The sequence below is a fragment of the Carassius gibelio genome, chromosome B5, assembly GCF_023724105.1.
Source record: "Carassius gibelio isolate Cgi1373 ecotype wild population from Czech Republic chromosome B5, carGib1.2-hapl.c, whole genome shotgun sequence".
In the NCBI taxonomy this organism is placed as follows: Eukaryota; Metazoa; Chordata; class Actinopteri; order Cypriniformes; family Cyprinidae; genus Carassius; species Carassius gibelio.
The window spans coordinates 19790296-19807503 of record NC_068400.1 but is presented as its reverse complement, the minus strand read 5'-3'; the positions used below and the strand labels follow the sequence as shown (position 1 = coordinate 19807503).

Genomic DNA, 17208 nt, shown 5'->3' with positions numbered 1-17208 from the left:
GACAGGTCACAGGAGTCGCACTGTCTGGCACAGCATCACTGCTGAAAGTTGACGCGTCTTCATGGAAGATGCCAGCAAGTGCAGAGCCCAACTCGACCGCAGCAGAGACAGTGAGGTAAAATTGTTGACCCGCGAGATAAAGTTGTATGCAAGCTAGATTCAGTTAGCATTCCATTCGACCACTAGCAACATGAGATCACATCTCAAAAATGTTTACCCAAATGAGCATGGCATAATGTGTGGAACTCCAGCTAAACAGTCACGTCTTGACACTTAACGTTACTTTGCATCCCCCGCCACAAGCTCTTTGTCTTCAACACGACAAGAGGCCATAACGGATAAATTAATTTCGTTCATTTGTAAGGACATGAGACCGATCAGTATCGCGGATTGGGCAGGCTTCAGGGAGTTCTGTCAAGCAATGGATCCGAGGTTTGATTATTTATCGTTCCATATTTACCACAGCACAGCTCGCTCGGAGCATTCAATGTCAGTTCTATATGCTGTAAAGCTGTATTTTTTTCAATCACTGAATGAAGCCTGCTATATTTGGGACAACAGTCGCGACCTTAAAGGGGGGGTGAAATGCTATTTCATGCATACTGAGTTTTTTACACTGTTAAAGAGCTGGATTGCCATGCTAAACATGGACAAAGTTTAAAAAATTAAGTTGTACATTTGAAGGAGTATTTCTGTTCCAAAAATACTCCTTCCGGTTTGTCACAAGTTTCGGAAAGTTTTTTCGAAAGTTTTTTTTGGCTCTGTGTGACGTTAGATGGAGCGGAATTTCCTTAAATGGGTCCTAAGGGCACGTCTGCCGGAAGAGCGCGCGCTCCCGTATAGCAGAGCACTGAGAGCACAAAAGACGTTCACTGATCAGAGCGAGAGCGTCGCGAAATGTCACAAAAGAAGTGTATTTTTGGTTGCCAGGACAAGACAACCCTGCACAGATTACCAAAAAAAAACAGCATTAAGGGACCAGTGGATGGAGTTTATTTTTACAGAGCATCAACGGAGTTGTGCAAGTGTTTGTTCCCTGCATTTTGAAGATGCTTGTTTTACAAACAAGGCCCAGTTTGACGACGGATTTGCGTATCGTTTATTTCTTAAGGATGATGCAATCCCAACGAAAAAGGGTCACGATCGTGTGTTGGAACAGCAGGCGGTGAGTAAAACTGCTTAAAATATCTCTGCCTCCTTGTTAGTGGTGCCGCCTCCCATGCCGGAGACCCGGGTCGAGCCCCGCTCGGAGCGAGTCGTTGCTGCTGCTCTCGTTCAGTTTCAGCCCCGGGATCTGATTCTGGATCATAAATATACGCTGAATCTGACTGTTAGCCATGGTTTGTTTTGGATGTTTTTTCCTCACGGTAATGTCACAGCTTCCACACGCTCTCAACGCAAAAGCCTACTGGCGCTCGTGGTTCTTTAGCTCCGCCCACACGTCACGCCTCCAGCTGGTCGTGTTTTTCTAGGAAAAATCAGTACAGACTATCTTTCTCTTATGAATATAATACAACTAAATACTTTTTGGAGTTATGAAGGATGCAGTACTACTCTATAGGTACTCAAGATTAACAGGATATTGAGTGAAAACGAGCATTTCACCCCCCCTTTAAATTGCTTGCACAAAACTCTTGATCAGAACTGAAAATTTGTTTGTTCATTTAAACCGTTATGTGCAGAGAACGTGTCAGTGAGAGAGCGTGAGGTCTGCAGTCTTGGCCATTAGTTGATTTCCTTGTTTTTGTGTAGGTTATATGTTGTCATATATGTTTAAACTTAAAAATACTACCTATTCAAGTAGTTATGTCTCTTTGTATTATTTTGTCCTGTTATTGACGTAATGCGCGTCATTGACAGCATGGCAACCAGATGTTCGAATAGTTCGAATATTCATGTTTTTTTAGAGGGAATGTTCACACGTCATTTTTGAGCAATTTTGACAGCCCTAGTTTCCACTGAAATTACCCAGAACATTTGTACCAGGAACCTTTTCCCCAGGAACTTTTTCCCCCCAGACCTGTTGCTTTATGCGTTTCCACTGCAGTCTAAAGTACTGGGAAGATTAGGCAAATAATATGGTGACACAAGTCTGCGCGCGTTTCTCGATACAAATTATGCACATTTTGGACTTGCATCTTCGGTAGTTCGGACTAGTGATTGGAAGTTCGGATCATTTTACCGACTCTGACTTTTGAGTCTCGTTCAGCAAAATGAACGAATCTGTTTTCGAGTCATTTCGTTAATTTTAGCAAAATGTAAATAAAATGTTACTTGTTACTTCACCTGCTATAAGCATGCTATAAGATACAGAAAAGATTAATTCATTTTTACCTGGGTCTTCAGTCTCTGATTGGCTCACCTCACCTCTTGTCTGACAAGTCTTCGGGATCAAGTCATTCCTTAATGACGTGACAGCCCCATACGCTAAACCATTGCAGTCTGAGCTGGAAAGAGAATTGATTAGTTCATCTCATGAGTCTTTGGGTCCAGTCGTTCCTTAATCACGTGACAGCCCCATACGCTATTTCTGATAATTGTTACTGTGTTTTTGTTACTGTTTCTTCAGGAAATCTGTGGTGTTATTATTTTATAAATAACTAAAACCCTGTTATAAATAAAATATTGATGAATTTGTCTTTTTGACTGTCTATCAGTAAATAAACACTAGGCTATATAATAATATAATAATCCAAGCCTACAATACAAAGTATTTATAGCCTAGTTTGTTAATTTTTTTAAAATCCAATTTTGAGTTTGCTGGTATAATATTAGCTTTTCCTAGGCAAACTTGACATTTTGGTATAATATATGTACAAGAATATTTCTCAAAAAGGACATATTGACATAAATAAAAAGCAAATAACATTTTGAATCCTAAACAAGTAACACTACAGTTCTATAGTCTAATCTGAAGTGATTTTGGCATCATATGGACTAAATTTAAAGCATAACCAATAATTATAATAAAAAATAATAATAAGTACTATGCACCCATTTGTAAGGAAGTTTGTAAATTAACTAATTACTCTAGCCAATGTTGTCACGTCACATGACAAAAGAACGAACAACCCAAAGACCCGGAAGATGGACTAATCAATTATCTTTCCAACTCAATACTGCATTGGGTTAGCGTATGGAGCTGTCACATGATTAACCCCTTACTAGTAACCCCCCTTTTTTGGCATGGAGACAGAAATGACATACCCAAAATAAAAAGGTTTCTGCTCATGATTCTCTCTGACTAGATACATAATCAACCTTTGTTCACAAAGCTGACACTTTAAAGTTTACTGTTCAGGAATCAGAATCACTCAGACTGTTATGATAATAGAGATATATAAGCTCAAACATAAAAACAAAAAGAAAAATATTAAAAAAAAAATTTTTAATGTATTTTTAAAATTGTTGATGTAGGATATGAGTTTGAAAACACAGTGTAGCTAAGGCCACAAGTCTTCCGAAACTTCATAAAAAATTTCATAATCGAATCTGTAAAACTGTGAATTTTATTAAATATTTTCTAAGGCCATGTCATGTGTGTTTTTAGAGAAGGCTAATAAGATTGATTTATGGCCCTTGTCATCTCTAAGATCTCGCATGTAAACTCTCTTGTGTATTTTGTATGTGTGTTGGTTTTGCCAAACTCCCCGATTCATTGTTCTGACTATTGTTCTCACCAAACGAGTCTTTCACACCTCCGCCAGGTATGACACATTATCCACATTATTCTTTTATCATTATTCTTTTGTTTTTATTCCACCTTTATTAGCCTTTATTGTGGTTTTTCAGGCTTTACAAAGACACAAAGCAGCGATCTCACTTCAGTCTGTTTGCATTTAGCCCTTATTAATCAAAAGTCTTACTATAAAAATACAACAAAACATTTTTTTGAGACAAAAATGCATTATGAAGAAGAAATGCACCTGCTATTAGTAGCATTGGAGCAAACGTTAGCATCAAGCTACATCAGACAATTTATGAAATTATTAGTACACTTTTCCTCAAAACTCACTTTAAACCCCGATCGAGTGTTTATAATAACTTCCTTTAGCAATCAGGGGTGGAATTTGGTCGTTTACTGTTGTAAAAATGTTATTTGTAGCCTTTTTCTTCGCTGCACAAGTTAGCATTTCCGATGTATTTTCGATTTTTTTAATAAAAACGCCCCAGATCTCAAGAAAATCTCTTACCAAGCTTTACTATCGTAATTGCGGGTTTATTTTTCGGATATATTTCATGTGTACAGAGGTGTTTCAGTGTTGTTTTGGCCAGATAACTACCAGGAAGTGTGCAGGAAGCATGTGACCTGTCCGGTTATGACACTCTAAGATTGACATAGAGCATCACAGTCCCGCCCACAGCCCGAGAGAGCTCTGGTGCCGGAAGTAAATTTCCCATTCATTTATCCCATTGACTTTCGGGAAAATCCGTATGTAAAGAGTTTTAGAGCATGTGTGAGGATAACCAGCTACGGCTGAACTCATAAGCATATAACATATCATTTCAAGTGAAAAAATTAAGAGAAAAAATGTCAAAGGTACAAGACTGTGTACATATTTTCATTTCGAGCGCAGGAACTACTCATCCCATAAACCACCACGCCTCATGGAATTCGACTGAAGCCACAACCGCGAACGAGGGAACGAGCCTTTTGAGCGACTTCCAATCTGATGACGGCCGCTCGCGCGAACTTTTTCCTTCAGTGAATTTTATTTTATATAGTGAATGTAGTGAATTTACAATCGTGTAAATAAATAGTGTTTTATACAGGTATTGTGTATTGATTTTTATATTTATCCTCATGTATTTTATATATGTGCGTGTGTGAAAGTGGTTAACAATAACGTCAGCAACATGGTGCAGTGCTTTGTACCTGACTGCAATCACCGCGCAGTCGTCAACACATGCTGTTGCCATTACACAAATGTTCAGTAAATGCACAAAAAGGTATGCCTAGGCTAATGTTAAATATTGTTTTGACAGTGGCATTATAAAATGCTTGATATGACTCATACCATATGAAGGCTACAGTAGCCTAGCTAAGTTACCAACCTCCCTGCAAAACTCTCATGGCAGCCAAGGAGATCATGATTGTACTGATAAGTCTATCGTGCAAAAACGCAACACAGGTTTTTATTTTATTTTATTTTTTTATTAATGATCTTCAGTCTTCACGGACCTTTGCGGGGTTTAACCAGACGGTTACACGAGCTCCACCTACTGTCTATGGCTCCACCAATCAGATGCATCACTGTGGGATTGTGGGATTGTTCAGGATTGTGGGTAATGAAGTACTTAGCCAAGACATCGTGAATAAAAGGCATTTACATCAAAACAAGGTTAGTGCCCCATGATCCTTTTCCATTTATATGAGCATATACTATCGCTTAGTACAGCCGTAGCTGGTTTTAAGTCTACCATGTATGGTTGCGTTTTTATGGCTTATACCCCAAATGTCAATGCATAAATTGCATTGAATTTTTACTTCCGGCACCAGCTGTGGGCGGGACTGTGATGCTCTATTGGGAAGGCCCAATCGGAGTCTGAGTGACACACAGCACGAGCTGACAGCACAGAAAACACACATACAGATCGCTGGGAGAGGCTGTTTATCATCAGATCGCGTAAATCCGTGGAAAATAAATAGAAATGACAATTCTGTCTGAAGAAATATGAAGTAAACATCAGTAAATATATCCATATATCTCAGCAGATATGCATCTTTGGTCTATAAATCCTTATTGACTCTGTTCAGTGAGTCTATGTGAACACAAATAAACCGCTGCAGACTTGACTGAATATGAATGAGTGGTGAATTTCTATTCAAAATGTGGCATAATACGGATTTATTATTTTGCACTCCTGACATAAATCACTAAATATCTGTCACTGCAACAATGTTTTATCAAAATATTGGTCAAATATCGAAGCTAGAGTCTTTAAACTTTCAATTGATGCACAGTTTGTCCAGATCAAGTGGTGGTGTTGTGCACGCTAGGGAACTTATATCCACCACACGTCATCACATCTCTATATCGTTGATATTGTGATATGAAACTTTTTGTAAAAATGTACCTGGAGGGCCACTGTCCTGAAGAGCTTGATTAGCTGGTTCTGAAATTATATTTTATCAATTTTTTTGCTTACTGTACCTCCACTGTAACTGATGTCCCCACATAAATGTAAATGTTTTGATTCTAATTTGTTTGATCACTGTTAGAATGACTTCTAATGTGTTTATTTATAAATACTGTAGGCATTGAATGTAGAGAAACAAGACAATTTTATTTTTATATAATTTTTCATAAAACTGCTATTTAAATATATTATTTCTATAGGCTATACAAAAAAGACAAAAAAGTACAAAGTATACACTATGAAATTAATTTCTTTCTTGCATTGTACTTGCATCTGCGCTTTGTTGTTTATGATGAGATAATTCGCGGAAGTCACTCAGAACTCGGGTGCACTCAAAACTGAAAGCCTCTGATTGGCCATTGAATTCCTAAGCTCTTGTGTGTGATTGGTTAAAATGCAAAACAATGTAAAAAAAATCTAAAATGAAATATGGTGCAACATGAGCAGATCTTAATTTGATGCCATATTCTACACTGTCTGTTCATTTTCACTTTGTCAGCAACAGACCTAATAGATTTAATTTGTGTTCAGGGGCATTTTTGTCCAATTTAGTATCTTTTCTAACCCCAAGTTCCCATGGCCAGGGGAAGGCTAAGCCTTTCCAAGCCTTACACATGCCTAATTCTGAGCTCATATCTTCCTGAGGAGCAGCGCAATTTCTTTTTCATGCTTTAAAAAAACAAAAGTAAATATACTTCTGTAACTCAAGTCCCATTTTGCAAAAGTAACGTTACATGATTTTAATAATTTGCATGTGAAATTGGGCTTTTATGGAGGAACGAAAGCACAGAGCTGGAAAAGGGGGCGAAATGGGGCACATTAATAATTTTATCTCGATTACCATTTTTTCATAATCGTTTGAGGCCAAAATCAAACTATTTTCTGATTATTGCATAGCCCTAGCAAATAGTATCAATGGCAAAGCAGCACAGTGGAATTTAAAAAAACAAACAAACAAACATGTGAACAGCTCCTAAATGTCCTAATGTTTTTGTGCCTGCCATACAGAAAGCAGCACAGTGGAGTGTAATGTGCACACACAGTGGAGTGTGTTTATTCCCACAAATCATGAATTTCTCACTAGACAGTATGACTTTTTCTCTTTGCCATTCACATGTCTGTAGATTCTGTCATTTGGGTCTAATTGAATGCCATGTATTTATCACATATACATTATGATGCACCAGTGAGTCATTGGCTGTGAAATAGTGAGGCAGCTCCAGAATCCTCTCTGATCGTGTCTGAACAGATTAGATTAGTTAACATATTAACTTTTAAGAATGGGTTTAGTATGCTTCTAAAGTACTGTTTACTTATAGATGTAATGTAATGTTTAAATGCAAGTAAAATAAAATATGGTTTCTCTTTGTTGTTTTTTTTTTAACTCCCATCTTTTATTTTCCCCCCAGGGAAGTATCTGCTGCCATATGCCTCAACCCAACAGACATGGTCAGCTACAGGCTCAGAGACAACCAACCTGGTGCGCATGCGCTCACAGACCCTTGGCAAATCTGCGCCCTCTCTCACAGCCAGCCTGGTAAGTATACCACACACACACACACACACAAAAAAGTTTAACCTGATATCTTGTAGTAGATTCCCTACTCGAACACTAGGGATCACTGCTGCATCACTTAGGCTACAAATAACATATTTTGGCCTGTTCACTGTGATAAAGAAACCCCTTAATTTCCATACTGTTGACTAGCAAGATGTTGTTTTTATAGCATGTTGCATTTGGAAACATTTTGGTCTTTTGTCAAATAAGCAAAAACAAAAAGACTTTGTTTGAGAAAGATTAATTTGTTCTGACTAACTGAAAGATGAGTAATGAAAATATTAGCCCAACAGTTAATTAGAAAAATATATAAAACTCAATCACAGTTAAAACAACATTTTCTATGGGGTGGGAGGAAGGGTTGCCTCTGGCCTTGTATACCTGCTCCTATCCTGCTTTTTTGCCTCCTTGCATACAGTACAAACAAATGCCTAAAAATACATTGAATGACACTTTAAATTAAATTTAAATTTAAAATGTATGCATTTAGCAGACGCTTTTATCCAAAGCGACTTACAGTGCATTTAGGCTATCAATTTTTACCTATCATGTGTTCCCGGGGACTTTGTGGTACCAAACATGGTTCCAGTTATTATGAAATATATTCTTCATATTAACTATCTTATTATGAAATATAATATTTTGTTGTCTGTGTTCTGCAATATTGATGCAATCATCGTTATGTGACAGAGTATTAAATAGGACTCAAATGAAAGGGACATTTCACACAAAAATGAAAATGCTGTCAGAATCTACTTAGCCTCATGTTTTAAATATTTTCAACAGTGTTACATTTATCGAGTTTTCGCAAAATGTCCAAGCTGCTCTATTCCTTACAATGAAAGTTGTAACCAGAGCCTATCAAACTCCATAAAAGAACTGCATTTGACTCTTGTGAAGAGCAATATTTACAAATTGCTTAATATAAAGAAATTCAGGATTGTAGCAAGTTAGAGAAGTAGTCTGGATAAGTAAAATTATAAAGTTTATTTTATCAGTTTCAGTTGCTTTGTTGGCTGCATTCATATTCCTATTCCAGTTTTTGAAACTTTATTTTCATCTGTGTTGAGCTGGAAGCTGTGACGATATCCTTAGAAACTGCCATGTCTTATTAGCCTCTCCTGAGCCATGGCAAACAGAGGTCCAGGTTCCATGTTGGGCGCCTGATTGAAATTAATGACCGCAGAGAGCAGGGTCAATGCTGCAACAAACAGAATGTCATTTACTTGGCGGCTGTATCCGATCTGCTTTCATTGTGGCCTCCTGGGTCTCTCTCACTCTCGGAGAGACTCTCCCCTGCTGAAATAAACAGTCTTTGACAAGCTTAGATAACCAGTTAAATCCATACTACTGGTTTCCTGTATTAGGCATGCTGCTGATGGTTAAAAAACGAGAACCAAATTTTATTTGGAACTAGTTCAAATAAAAAAGAATACTAAAAAGAAATAGAATAGAAATAGAATAGAAAAGAAAAGAATACTAGAAAGAGAAAGAACGTACAGTAACATTTATTGCAATGAAATCATGGAAATATTTGACCATTGTCATTAATTAGGATAACACAAAAAATTGATTTTAAAAGGCTGGTAAAGTGACACCTTGAAATTCTGTACTTATAGGAGGTTGTGGTTTTCCTTTGCTAAAGTAAGATGCAATTTCTCACTAGACAGTATGACTTTATGCTCAGGACAGTTGACGGGCCACTGCTACGTCTTTTTCACGTGTTTTTAAGCCTTACTGCTTGTCGATTTAAACATTAAAGCATCCAAACACAAGACGCGGAAAAGCTGAACAGAGCTGGTTATCGCGCGCTGTGTTCGGTGTGCATGAGAGAGAGATCAAGAGCCGCGTGTCACGGACAGCATCACTGAACCGAGCTCTCTTCTGCGAAGTTCTCCTCGAAGTCCCTCCTGCACCTGAACGAACAAATACAAATCGCAGTTTGAACAAACAAAAAGATGTGAAAGAGCCCAATTCAGTATTCGCGGTGTTCTGGTGTTCAGGGCTCACGCGGAGAAAGCTGGTGTCTCAAAACACTTGAACATCGAATTTGCTTATTTTTGTGCCCGACAAATACATACAAAATATGTCAAAATATCCACCTTGGAAATTATGCTTGAAAAAACTGTCAGTTATTTCTTAAGCGAAAGTAAACAGTTAAGGAAAAAAAATTAGATGTGTATTATATTGGATGCGTTCATCGTCTCTTAAAGTGACCGCGCCTAATTTAGCTACTGGCTGCTGTAATGTTAATCCAAGAAAATTAAAGAAAATCACTCACTGCTCTTGACTGAATTACTTTGTAGTTTTAACAGTCAAACCAAAAATTATTCAGACACCAGATATAATTTTTATATATATAGCAAAACTATAATAATGTGAGAAATGTTGAAGGTGTCTGAATAAATGTAGGTTTGATTGTATAATTAATTTTTACATTGAAGACTATCCATTGCTATTTTACATTTAATTATTTTACCTTGTACCTTTGTTCTGTACCTTGACACCTACAAACTTGAAAAAAACTTAAACATTGTGTAAATAGCACAAATAAATAAAAATAAACAAACATACAAATTAAACAATTTCAAACATGGTCCACTGGTACAACCTTCACCGGGTCCAGGCTGAATCCAGCTACGGCCCTGCTCACGCCGGTTTCACACATACTCCATCTGCAGTGCGTATGCAGTCCGTGTGCGTTACGTATGTGGTGCAGCACGGACTCGATGTGCTTTCACACAGGACACGTTTGTAGTTGCTACTCGGTACGTAAACGATCGCTGCACTGCTGCAGACGCAACGCTCCTGGAAAGCAACTGGAATCCGTTAACATGGGTGTGTAAAAAAATAGGCAATGCATACGCACTGCAGACGGAGTATGTGTGAAACATGCGTAAGTAAGGTTGTTTGCACCTTGTGCAATGTGGAATTAGTTTACAGCTTTTTCAAGCACTTTGTGATGCATTTTGGAAACTGGAGATGAGCCCCTTTTCTAATGCACCACCTAGCTTGATGAACCCCTTCTCAAAGACTTACTGTTTGTCAATTTTATTTGGGTAACACACATATTCTGAATGCCTTCGGCAGAATTCGAATGAGCCATTTTAATCTAAAAAAATGTATCTATGCCCACCACTAATATATATATATATATATAATACGTATGAAAGAAGAAAGTCATATACACCTAGAATGACTTCAAGGTAAGTAATTTATGGCCTAATTTTCATTTTTGGGAGAACTAAACCTTAAAGTGTAGCATGGGATTGTGGATTTGGAGTCCCATCTCTGTCTTTGGACACACAACTAACTGAACAAGATGTAGTCCTTTCACTTGAGATCTACCACTTTCAAAAAAATTCACGGTAAATTGGTAAATTAATAAATGTACAGTTAGCATGTAATGTTGAGAGACTCAAGTCTAATTGTATGAGATGGGGAGTCCAGCACTCCAGCACTCAACTCCAGCACTGGAATCGACTCCGAAATCGCTGGTGTCTTCACTGATTCTGAAATTCCTATAGTGCATGCATGGCAGATGAGTGCTGTATTATATCATCTTAATGATTAACGAAATTAAGGGAGGAAACTCAAGTATTGAGCGCTGTACACGCTCATACTTTTCATGTTCATACTTTTCAGTTGGCCAAGATTTCTGAAAATCCTTTCTTTGCATTGGTCTTAATTAATATTCTAATTTTCTGAGATACTGAATTTGGGATTTGGGATTTTCCTTGGTTGTCAGTTTTAATCATCAAAATTAAAATAAATAAACATTTGAAATATATCTGTATGTGTAATGAATGAATATAATATACAAGTTTCACTTTTTGAATGGAATTAGTGAAATAAATCAACTTTTTGATGATATTCTAATTATATGACAAGCACCTGTAAATAATGTGAGATTTTAGTGGAAATTTCCTTTTGATTTTTGTGTGTGTATGCTGTTGCTTTACAAAAAAAGGATTGTTAATAGAAATGTGTGTCTCTCTGTCTCTCTCGTGTTTGGTATCATCTCAGCTTTTTCGGCTTTATCAGGCCGTTTACATGACCCTACTTCTTAATCGGCCTCCCTGAAAATCATTGATGGTGGGGTCTTCCCGCTTCGCGTTTACTCCCATTGAATTGCTAATGGCCTTTCCCCCTGCGCCATTCCTGCGCTATCTTTTTGGATGATCCCCCTCCTGCAAAATACAAAGTGAAGGAGTATGTCTTAGGAATGTTAAGGCTGTTTAGTGAAAACGAGTGCCTGTGGAGTAGGCTGATGGTTCATATATGACCTTGGAAAGATATCCCTCACACACAGAGGGAGCTTATCTGTTTTCCCTTTGTAAACCTCATGTGGAGGGTATTTGGGTTTTTTGCTTTGGTCTGTTTGGATATTCAAGACATTTGTAAACCATATGTGTTGTTGGAGTCAGTTGGGATGAGAAAAATTCAAGGGGATTTTATGTTTACAGTGCTTTCTGCTTTTTATCGAGTTCTTCACAGGAACTCTAAGAAGAAACAGTTAAACAACAACAACAAAAAATTGGATTGTGCTTCAGCTGAATATATATCTGTCTAGAGGGATTGTGGTGATGCATGTGTACACTATCTTAAAGGTCCCCTTCTTCATGATTCCATGTTTTAAACTTTAGTTAGTGTGTAATGTTGTTGTTAGAGTATAAATAATATCAGTAAAATTCTAAAGCTCAAAGTTCAATGCCAAGCGAGATATTTGATTTAACAGAATTCGCCTACAAAAAACGACCCGTTTGGACTACAGCCCTCTAGTTCCTGTAGTAATAACGTCACTAAAACAGTTTTTTTGACTAACCACCGCCCACATGAATTCACAAACAGGGGGCGTGGCCTTGTTGCGCTCCGACGGAGAAGAAGGAAGAGCTGTTTGTGTTTGTCGCCATGTCGTTGAAACGCTGTTTTTTCATCTCTGAGTCCAATCACCTTTGTTTGGGCTTCCCAGGAACGCTGTACTTTGAGATTAATGGTTACAATTGATGTTTAACTCGGTTCCCGAGTTAATTATGCACATGTAAAACTTGTGCAGCTCATTTTGCTGAGGACAGCTTGCTGAGGACAACTTTATCAATCTCAATCAATTATTCTTGAAAGATGGAGCAGTTCCCTCTTTGTCTGGAACACAACTGGTAAGAGTATTTTATTATTTAAGTTCGTGCGTTTAACAGTTTCTGTAACTTATTACACAAAGGGCAACGCTGTTTAGCTTTGTTAACTAGATGTTAGGGCTGTGCAAAAAAACAAATGCGGTTTTCATGCGCATCTTGTCAGTAAAAACGCTCCTGTGACTATAAATACATCTCCAGCACGTGCGTTCTAGCCCAATCACGTTACCAGGAGGGTAGCCTGCTCTCTGCTGCTGTCGAATCACAACACAGGAACCGCTGGCCCAATCAGAACTCGTTACGTATTTCTGAAGGAGAGGCTTCATAGAACAAGGAAGTCATCAGCCCGTTTTTGTGACAGTGAAAACAGCAGTATACAGATAGGTGAATTGTGTGAAAAATACTGTGTTTTTTTTTACACGTGAAACATGAACACATGTTATACTGCACATTGTAAACACAGTCAAAGCTTCAAAAAAGCGCGTAAAACGGGACCTTTAACAGGAAATACTATAAAACCTAACAATTGTCCATGTTGTGCATCTATTGTAGAAATTACCTATATCTTGGACCAGACCAGACATTTCTACAGTTGTCCTACACTTTACAGTTTCACACAAAATTATATTTAGAAAATATTTTGCTTTGATGTTATATAGCTTGAGGTCTTTTATTGCCTGGCTTAAATACAAGAAGAACTTGTCATAGTGGATGTTTGCTGAAACACAGCCAGCACTTCACCATCTGTGTAGTTCAGTTTTTTCAGTATAGTGCAAAGTCCTGACTTCATGTTGGTTTATCCTCTCCTCCACCTCTATTTATTTCTCCCTTCAGCGAGCATTACAGCTCGTCATGGTGCACCTTGAAGCCCTTGTGTTTTCATGCTGACTGTGGACCCGTTGAGCCAAAAAAATCTTAGCTAGATCCACTGTAAGAAAGCTAAAAATCTGATCTTAGATCAGTGTGAAGTTTTAACCTGCTTTTGTCATGGCATCTCATCTGTCCTGAGCATGATTAACTCTGACAGGAAATCAATACAACTCCTCCTGGACATGTATGGAGATAAGACTTCATAATCCTGATTTTGAGGCTTTGTGGCCCTGAGACCCTCTTCATTATTTTGGCCAGAGATGTCCTTTACTGATACAGTGTCTATTGTCTCAGCCTGTTTTCTGAGCCGGAACCACAGGGCAGGAAGAATAATGTCACTCAAACCAACAGCTTTTCAGGTTTTATGTTTGTGCTTTTAAAGCTGTTGTTTGATTGACAGAAATACTGGTTGGTATTTTGGTAATTTTAAAAATTATCTATTTAAAAAAATTTTATAAATAGCTTACATTGAAATTCTATTATTTACACATCAGCATTACTTTGGTCATTTGCTATCTAACTTTCTGGATATATTAGCATTTTGTATGAAAACTCCATAGCCACTTGCCATTTGTTTTTAAAGTTCTATGTTTTAAGTATGACTTAAAAGAACCACCTGTCCTTTCTTGCATTTTGCAGTGGTGCACGTCTGTTTTTCATTGACTTTCATCTCAATTTTTATTTCAAGAGGGTTATGAGAGGTGAAAGCCTCATTTAGTAAACCTGAATTGAATTACAGACATGCTGCATGTCAGTGTGTACACAGGGAGATGGCAGTTAAATGGGAACTGTCTTTCTGATGAAGTGGGGGCAGTTGGGATGTTGAACCCTTGACTCACTGGCCCGTTCCATTTTGAAATGGTTTTCTACTGAAATATCACTGCATCAACCATTAGGTGAAATTACATTGTTTGTCATATTTTCCAACCTTCAAAGTGTTACATATGAAGGACTAAAAATGACAGAAGGAAAAATAAATAAGTAAGTAAATATGCAGAAATAATAGTGAAAATAAAAACATTTTGGTAATATAAATGGCTATTTCTTTATTTTTGCATGTATTTATTTATTTATGTATTTATGCATTTCTATATGTATTTATGTATTTATAAATTTATTTATGTATTTATTTATTTATATATTTATTTATTTCTACATTTATTTATTTCTGTATTTCCAAATTCCTACATTTCTGTATTTCTACATTCCTACATTTATTTATTTCTGTATTTCCACATTTCTAAATTTATTTTTCCCTGCGCCTGTATGCTAATTGAGAGGGGGTGCCAACATCAGTCTGAAGATGGATTGGTTAGAGCGATATGATCGAATCTACTACTACTGCCTTGATTTCGCTGGTACAAGGAAGCCTACTCTGTAATGCTGCCAGTGTTGCCAACTTATAGACTTTGTCGCTAGATTTAGCGACTTATTTTGACAGACCTTATTTAGTCTCTGAGACTCTACGGTGCACGAGCTCTCTCTCTCTCTCCCAGTGAGTGCACACGCCCCTCTCTCTGTGCATCTTTGTTCAGCAAGCAGAGAGGAGCAGCACTTTCAGTTAAAAAAATATTTTAAACTCTATTTTACATACAAGTATAGCCGGAATCACAGTACAACCAGTGTCTTAATCTTATGTTTTTTTATTTTTATTTTATTAGACAATGTTGTGAATAGGATTTTAGTGCAGAGATTAACATCTTTAAGAGCTGGTTATGTAGTCTTAATGGACCGCATTTCAGTCATTATATTATTAATTCCGTTGTCGAAAAACAGAAACATTAAAATATAATAATAAAAAACTTTTATTTAGAATTTTGGCTGCATTAAAATGCAGTACATGACCACAGAAAGGCCAGAACATAGGCTTGTTTGAGATGCGCCTTGCCTCGCCTGAAATGGAGGCGAGAGTAGGTGACTGCAGTAAGGGGAGGGGTCAAAAAAGACCTTTAAAGTCGGACAATTCCTGAATCTCGCTGTTTTGTCACCTGCAAACATCAGCAATGCAGAAGATGGTATTCACGTTTTTTATTGTAGGCGAAGTTGATGTAATCAAAATACCACTTTTTTGTCATCATGTGCAGATCACGTCCATATAATTTTTCCATACTATGCAAGTCAAAGCTGTTTTGTAGCAAACATTCTTCAGAATTTCTTGCCTTGTTTTAAGCCAGACCCTGACACAGATGAAACCACACAAAGATGAGGCATTTAGATATGTATGTGTGCATGTATATTTTTAATGGATTGATTTATTAATTCACACAAACATAAAATAGAATAAAGTGAAAATTACAACAAGGACTAATTCTAATTAAGATAAAATAAACACATTATAAATAAAATAAAAACATGTCATAATTCATAACTTCACTAGGCATGTTTTGTTTTTGTTTAGTTCACATGCAAATATAAATAAATAAACTGTTAATCTAGAATAAAGAGAAAATGTATCAGTTGACATTCTCAGCCAATGAGCATGAAGCTGTGTCGTCAGTCAGTCGTTTCCCATCATGCTTTTGATCAGCGCAGTCGGTGGAAAGCAACTGCGCTGGACTGCTCAATCCGACACAGCCGCCTTGCCGTGCCAGAGTTTTTTGGCAGAAGTTGGCAACACTGAATGCTGCTTGAGATAATAGAAGCTGTTTTCAGTTTTATGTAGCCTGGATGGAGACTTTTGTTCAAGCAATTGCTAACCATTTATAGGTAGCCTGGTAGATGGAGCCTATTTTTTTCAAGATAATAAAAAATGTTTGCAGCATGGATAAAAAATGCTACTCCTATAAGCGTTTTGAGAGGAAAAAACGGCCTAAATCAGTAGCCTGTATGTTGCATCTTATTATTAATAAATTATTATTATTTAATTATTTGATTTTTATTATTCAGAAATAATGTAGACTAAAACACCAGTAAACAAAGCAAAATATTTACTAACATTCCAAACACAATTAGGCTATTTTATTTCCCTTCTCTCCACAACAAATAAGCCAAAATGAATGAATTTAAAAGTGAAATTGAAGCCTACCTCTCTCATTCTGTACGAATCCAAATGTTTCCATATTCATGACGTATCTGGATGTTAAAATATTATTTATTATGTAAACTGTAGGCTTTGTTCTTCATTCGCATTTCCGACATTATAAAAAATCATCCTTTACATAGGCCATAACAGCACAGTGATGTGGTGGTTACGCTGAATGACAGAGACTGCACTACGGACTATTTAAATTGAGCAGTGTAATTTTTTTTATGTTTCTTTAGCTATTTTATTTTGACAATGAACAGCCTGCGATGTCAAGTTAACAAAAATATGTTGTATGTGCGTGTGAGTCGCTGACGCGATTTGATGAACCTTTTGCAAAATAAAGAAAACGGCTTTCCTTTCGGTGAACTTCGGAGCGCGTTACAATGATACAAACTCAGCACAATTTGTTAATGATTTAGGTGAAATATATTTCATGTACAGGTTGCAGATACATTGGTGCATCCCTGACATATATGTGTGTG

The 17208-nt window shown here is 37.2% G+C and overlaps 1 protein-coding gene across 3 annotated transcripts in view; it reads left to right on the top strand.

The window, feature by feature from the left end:
* Window positions 1–17208, top strand: part of LOC127957305 (microtubule-associated serine/threonine-protein kinase 4) — a 145862-nt gene that overhangs the window by 43020 nt on the left and 85634 nt on the right. For all 3 annotated transcript variants that reach the window (XM_052555772.1, XM_052555774.1, XM_052555773.1), the window contains exon 3: window positions 7551–7678. In XM_052555772.1, coding sequence (XP_052411732.1) covers window positions 7551–7678 — 128 coding nt within the window. The remainder of the gene's footprint in view (window positions 1–7550; window positions 7679–17208) is intronic.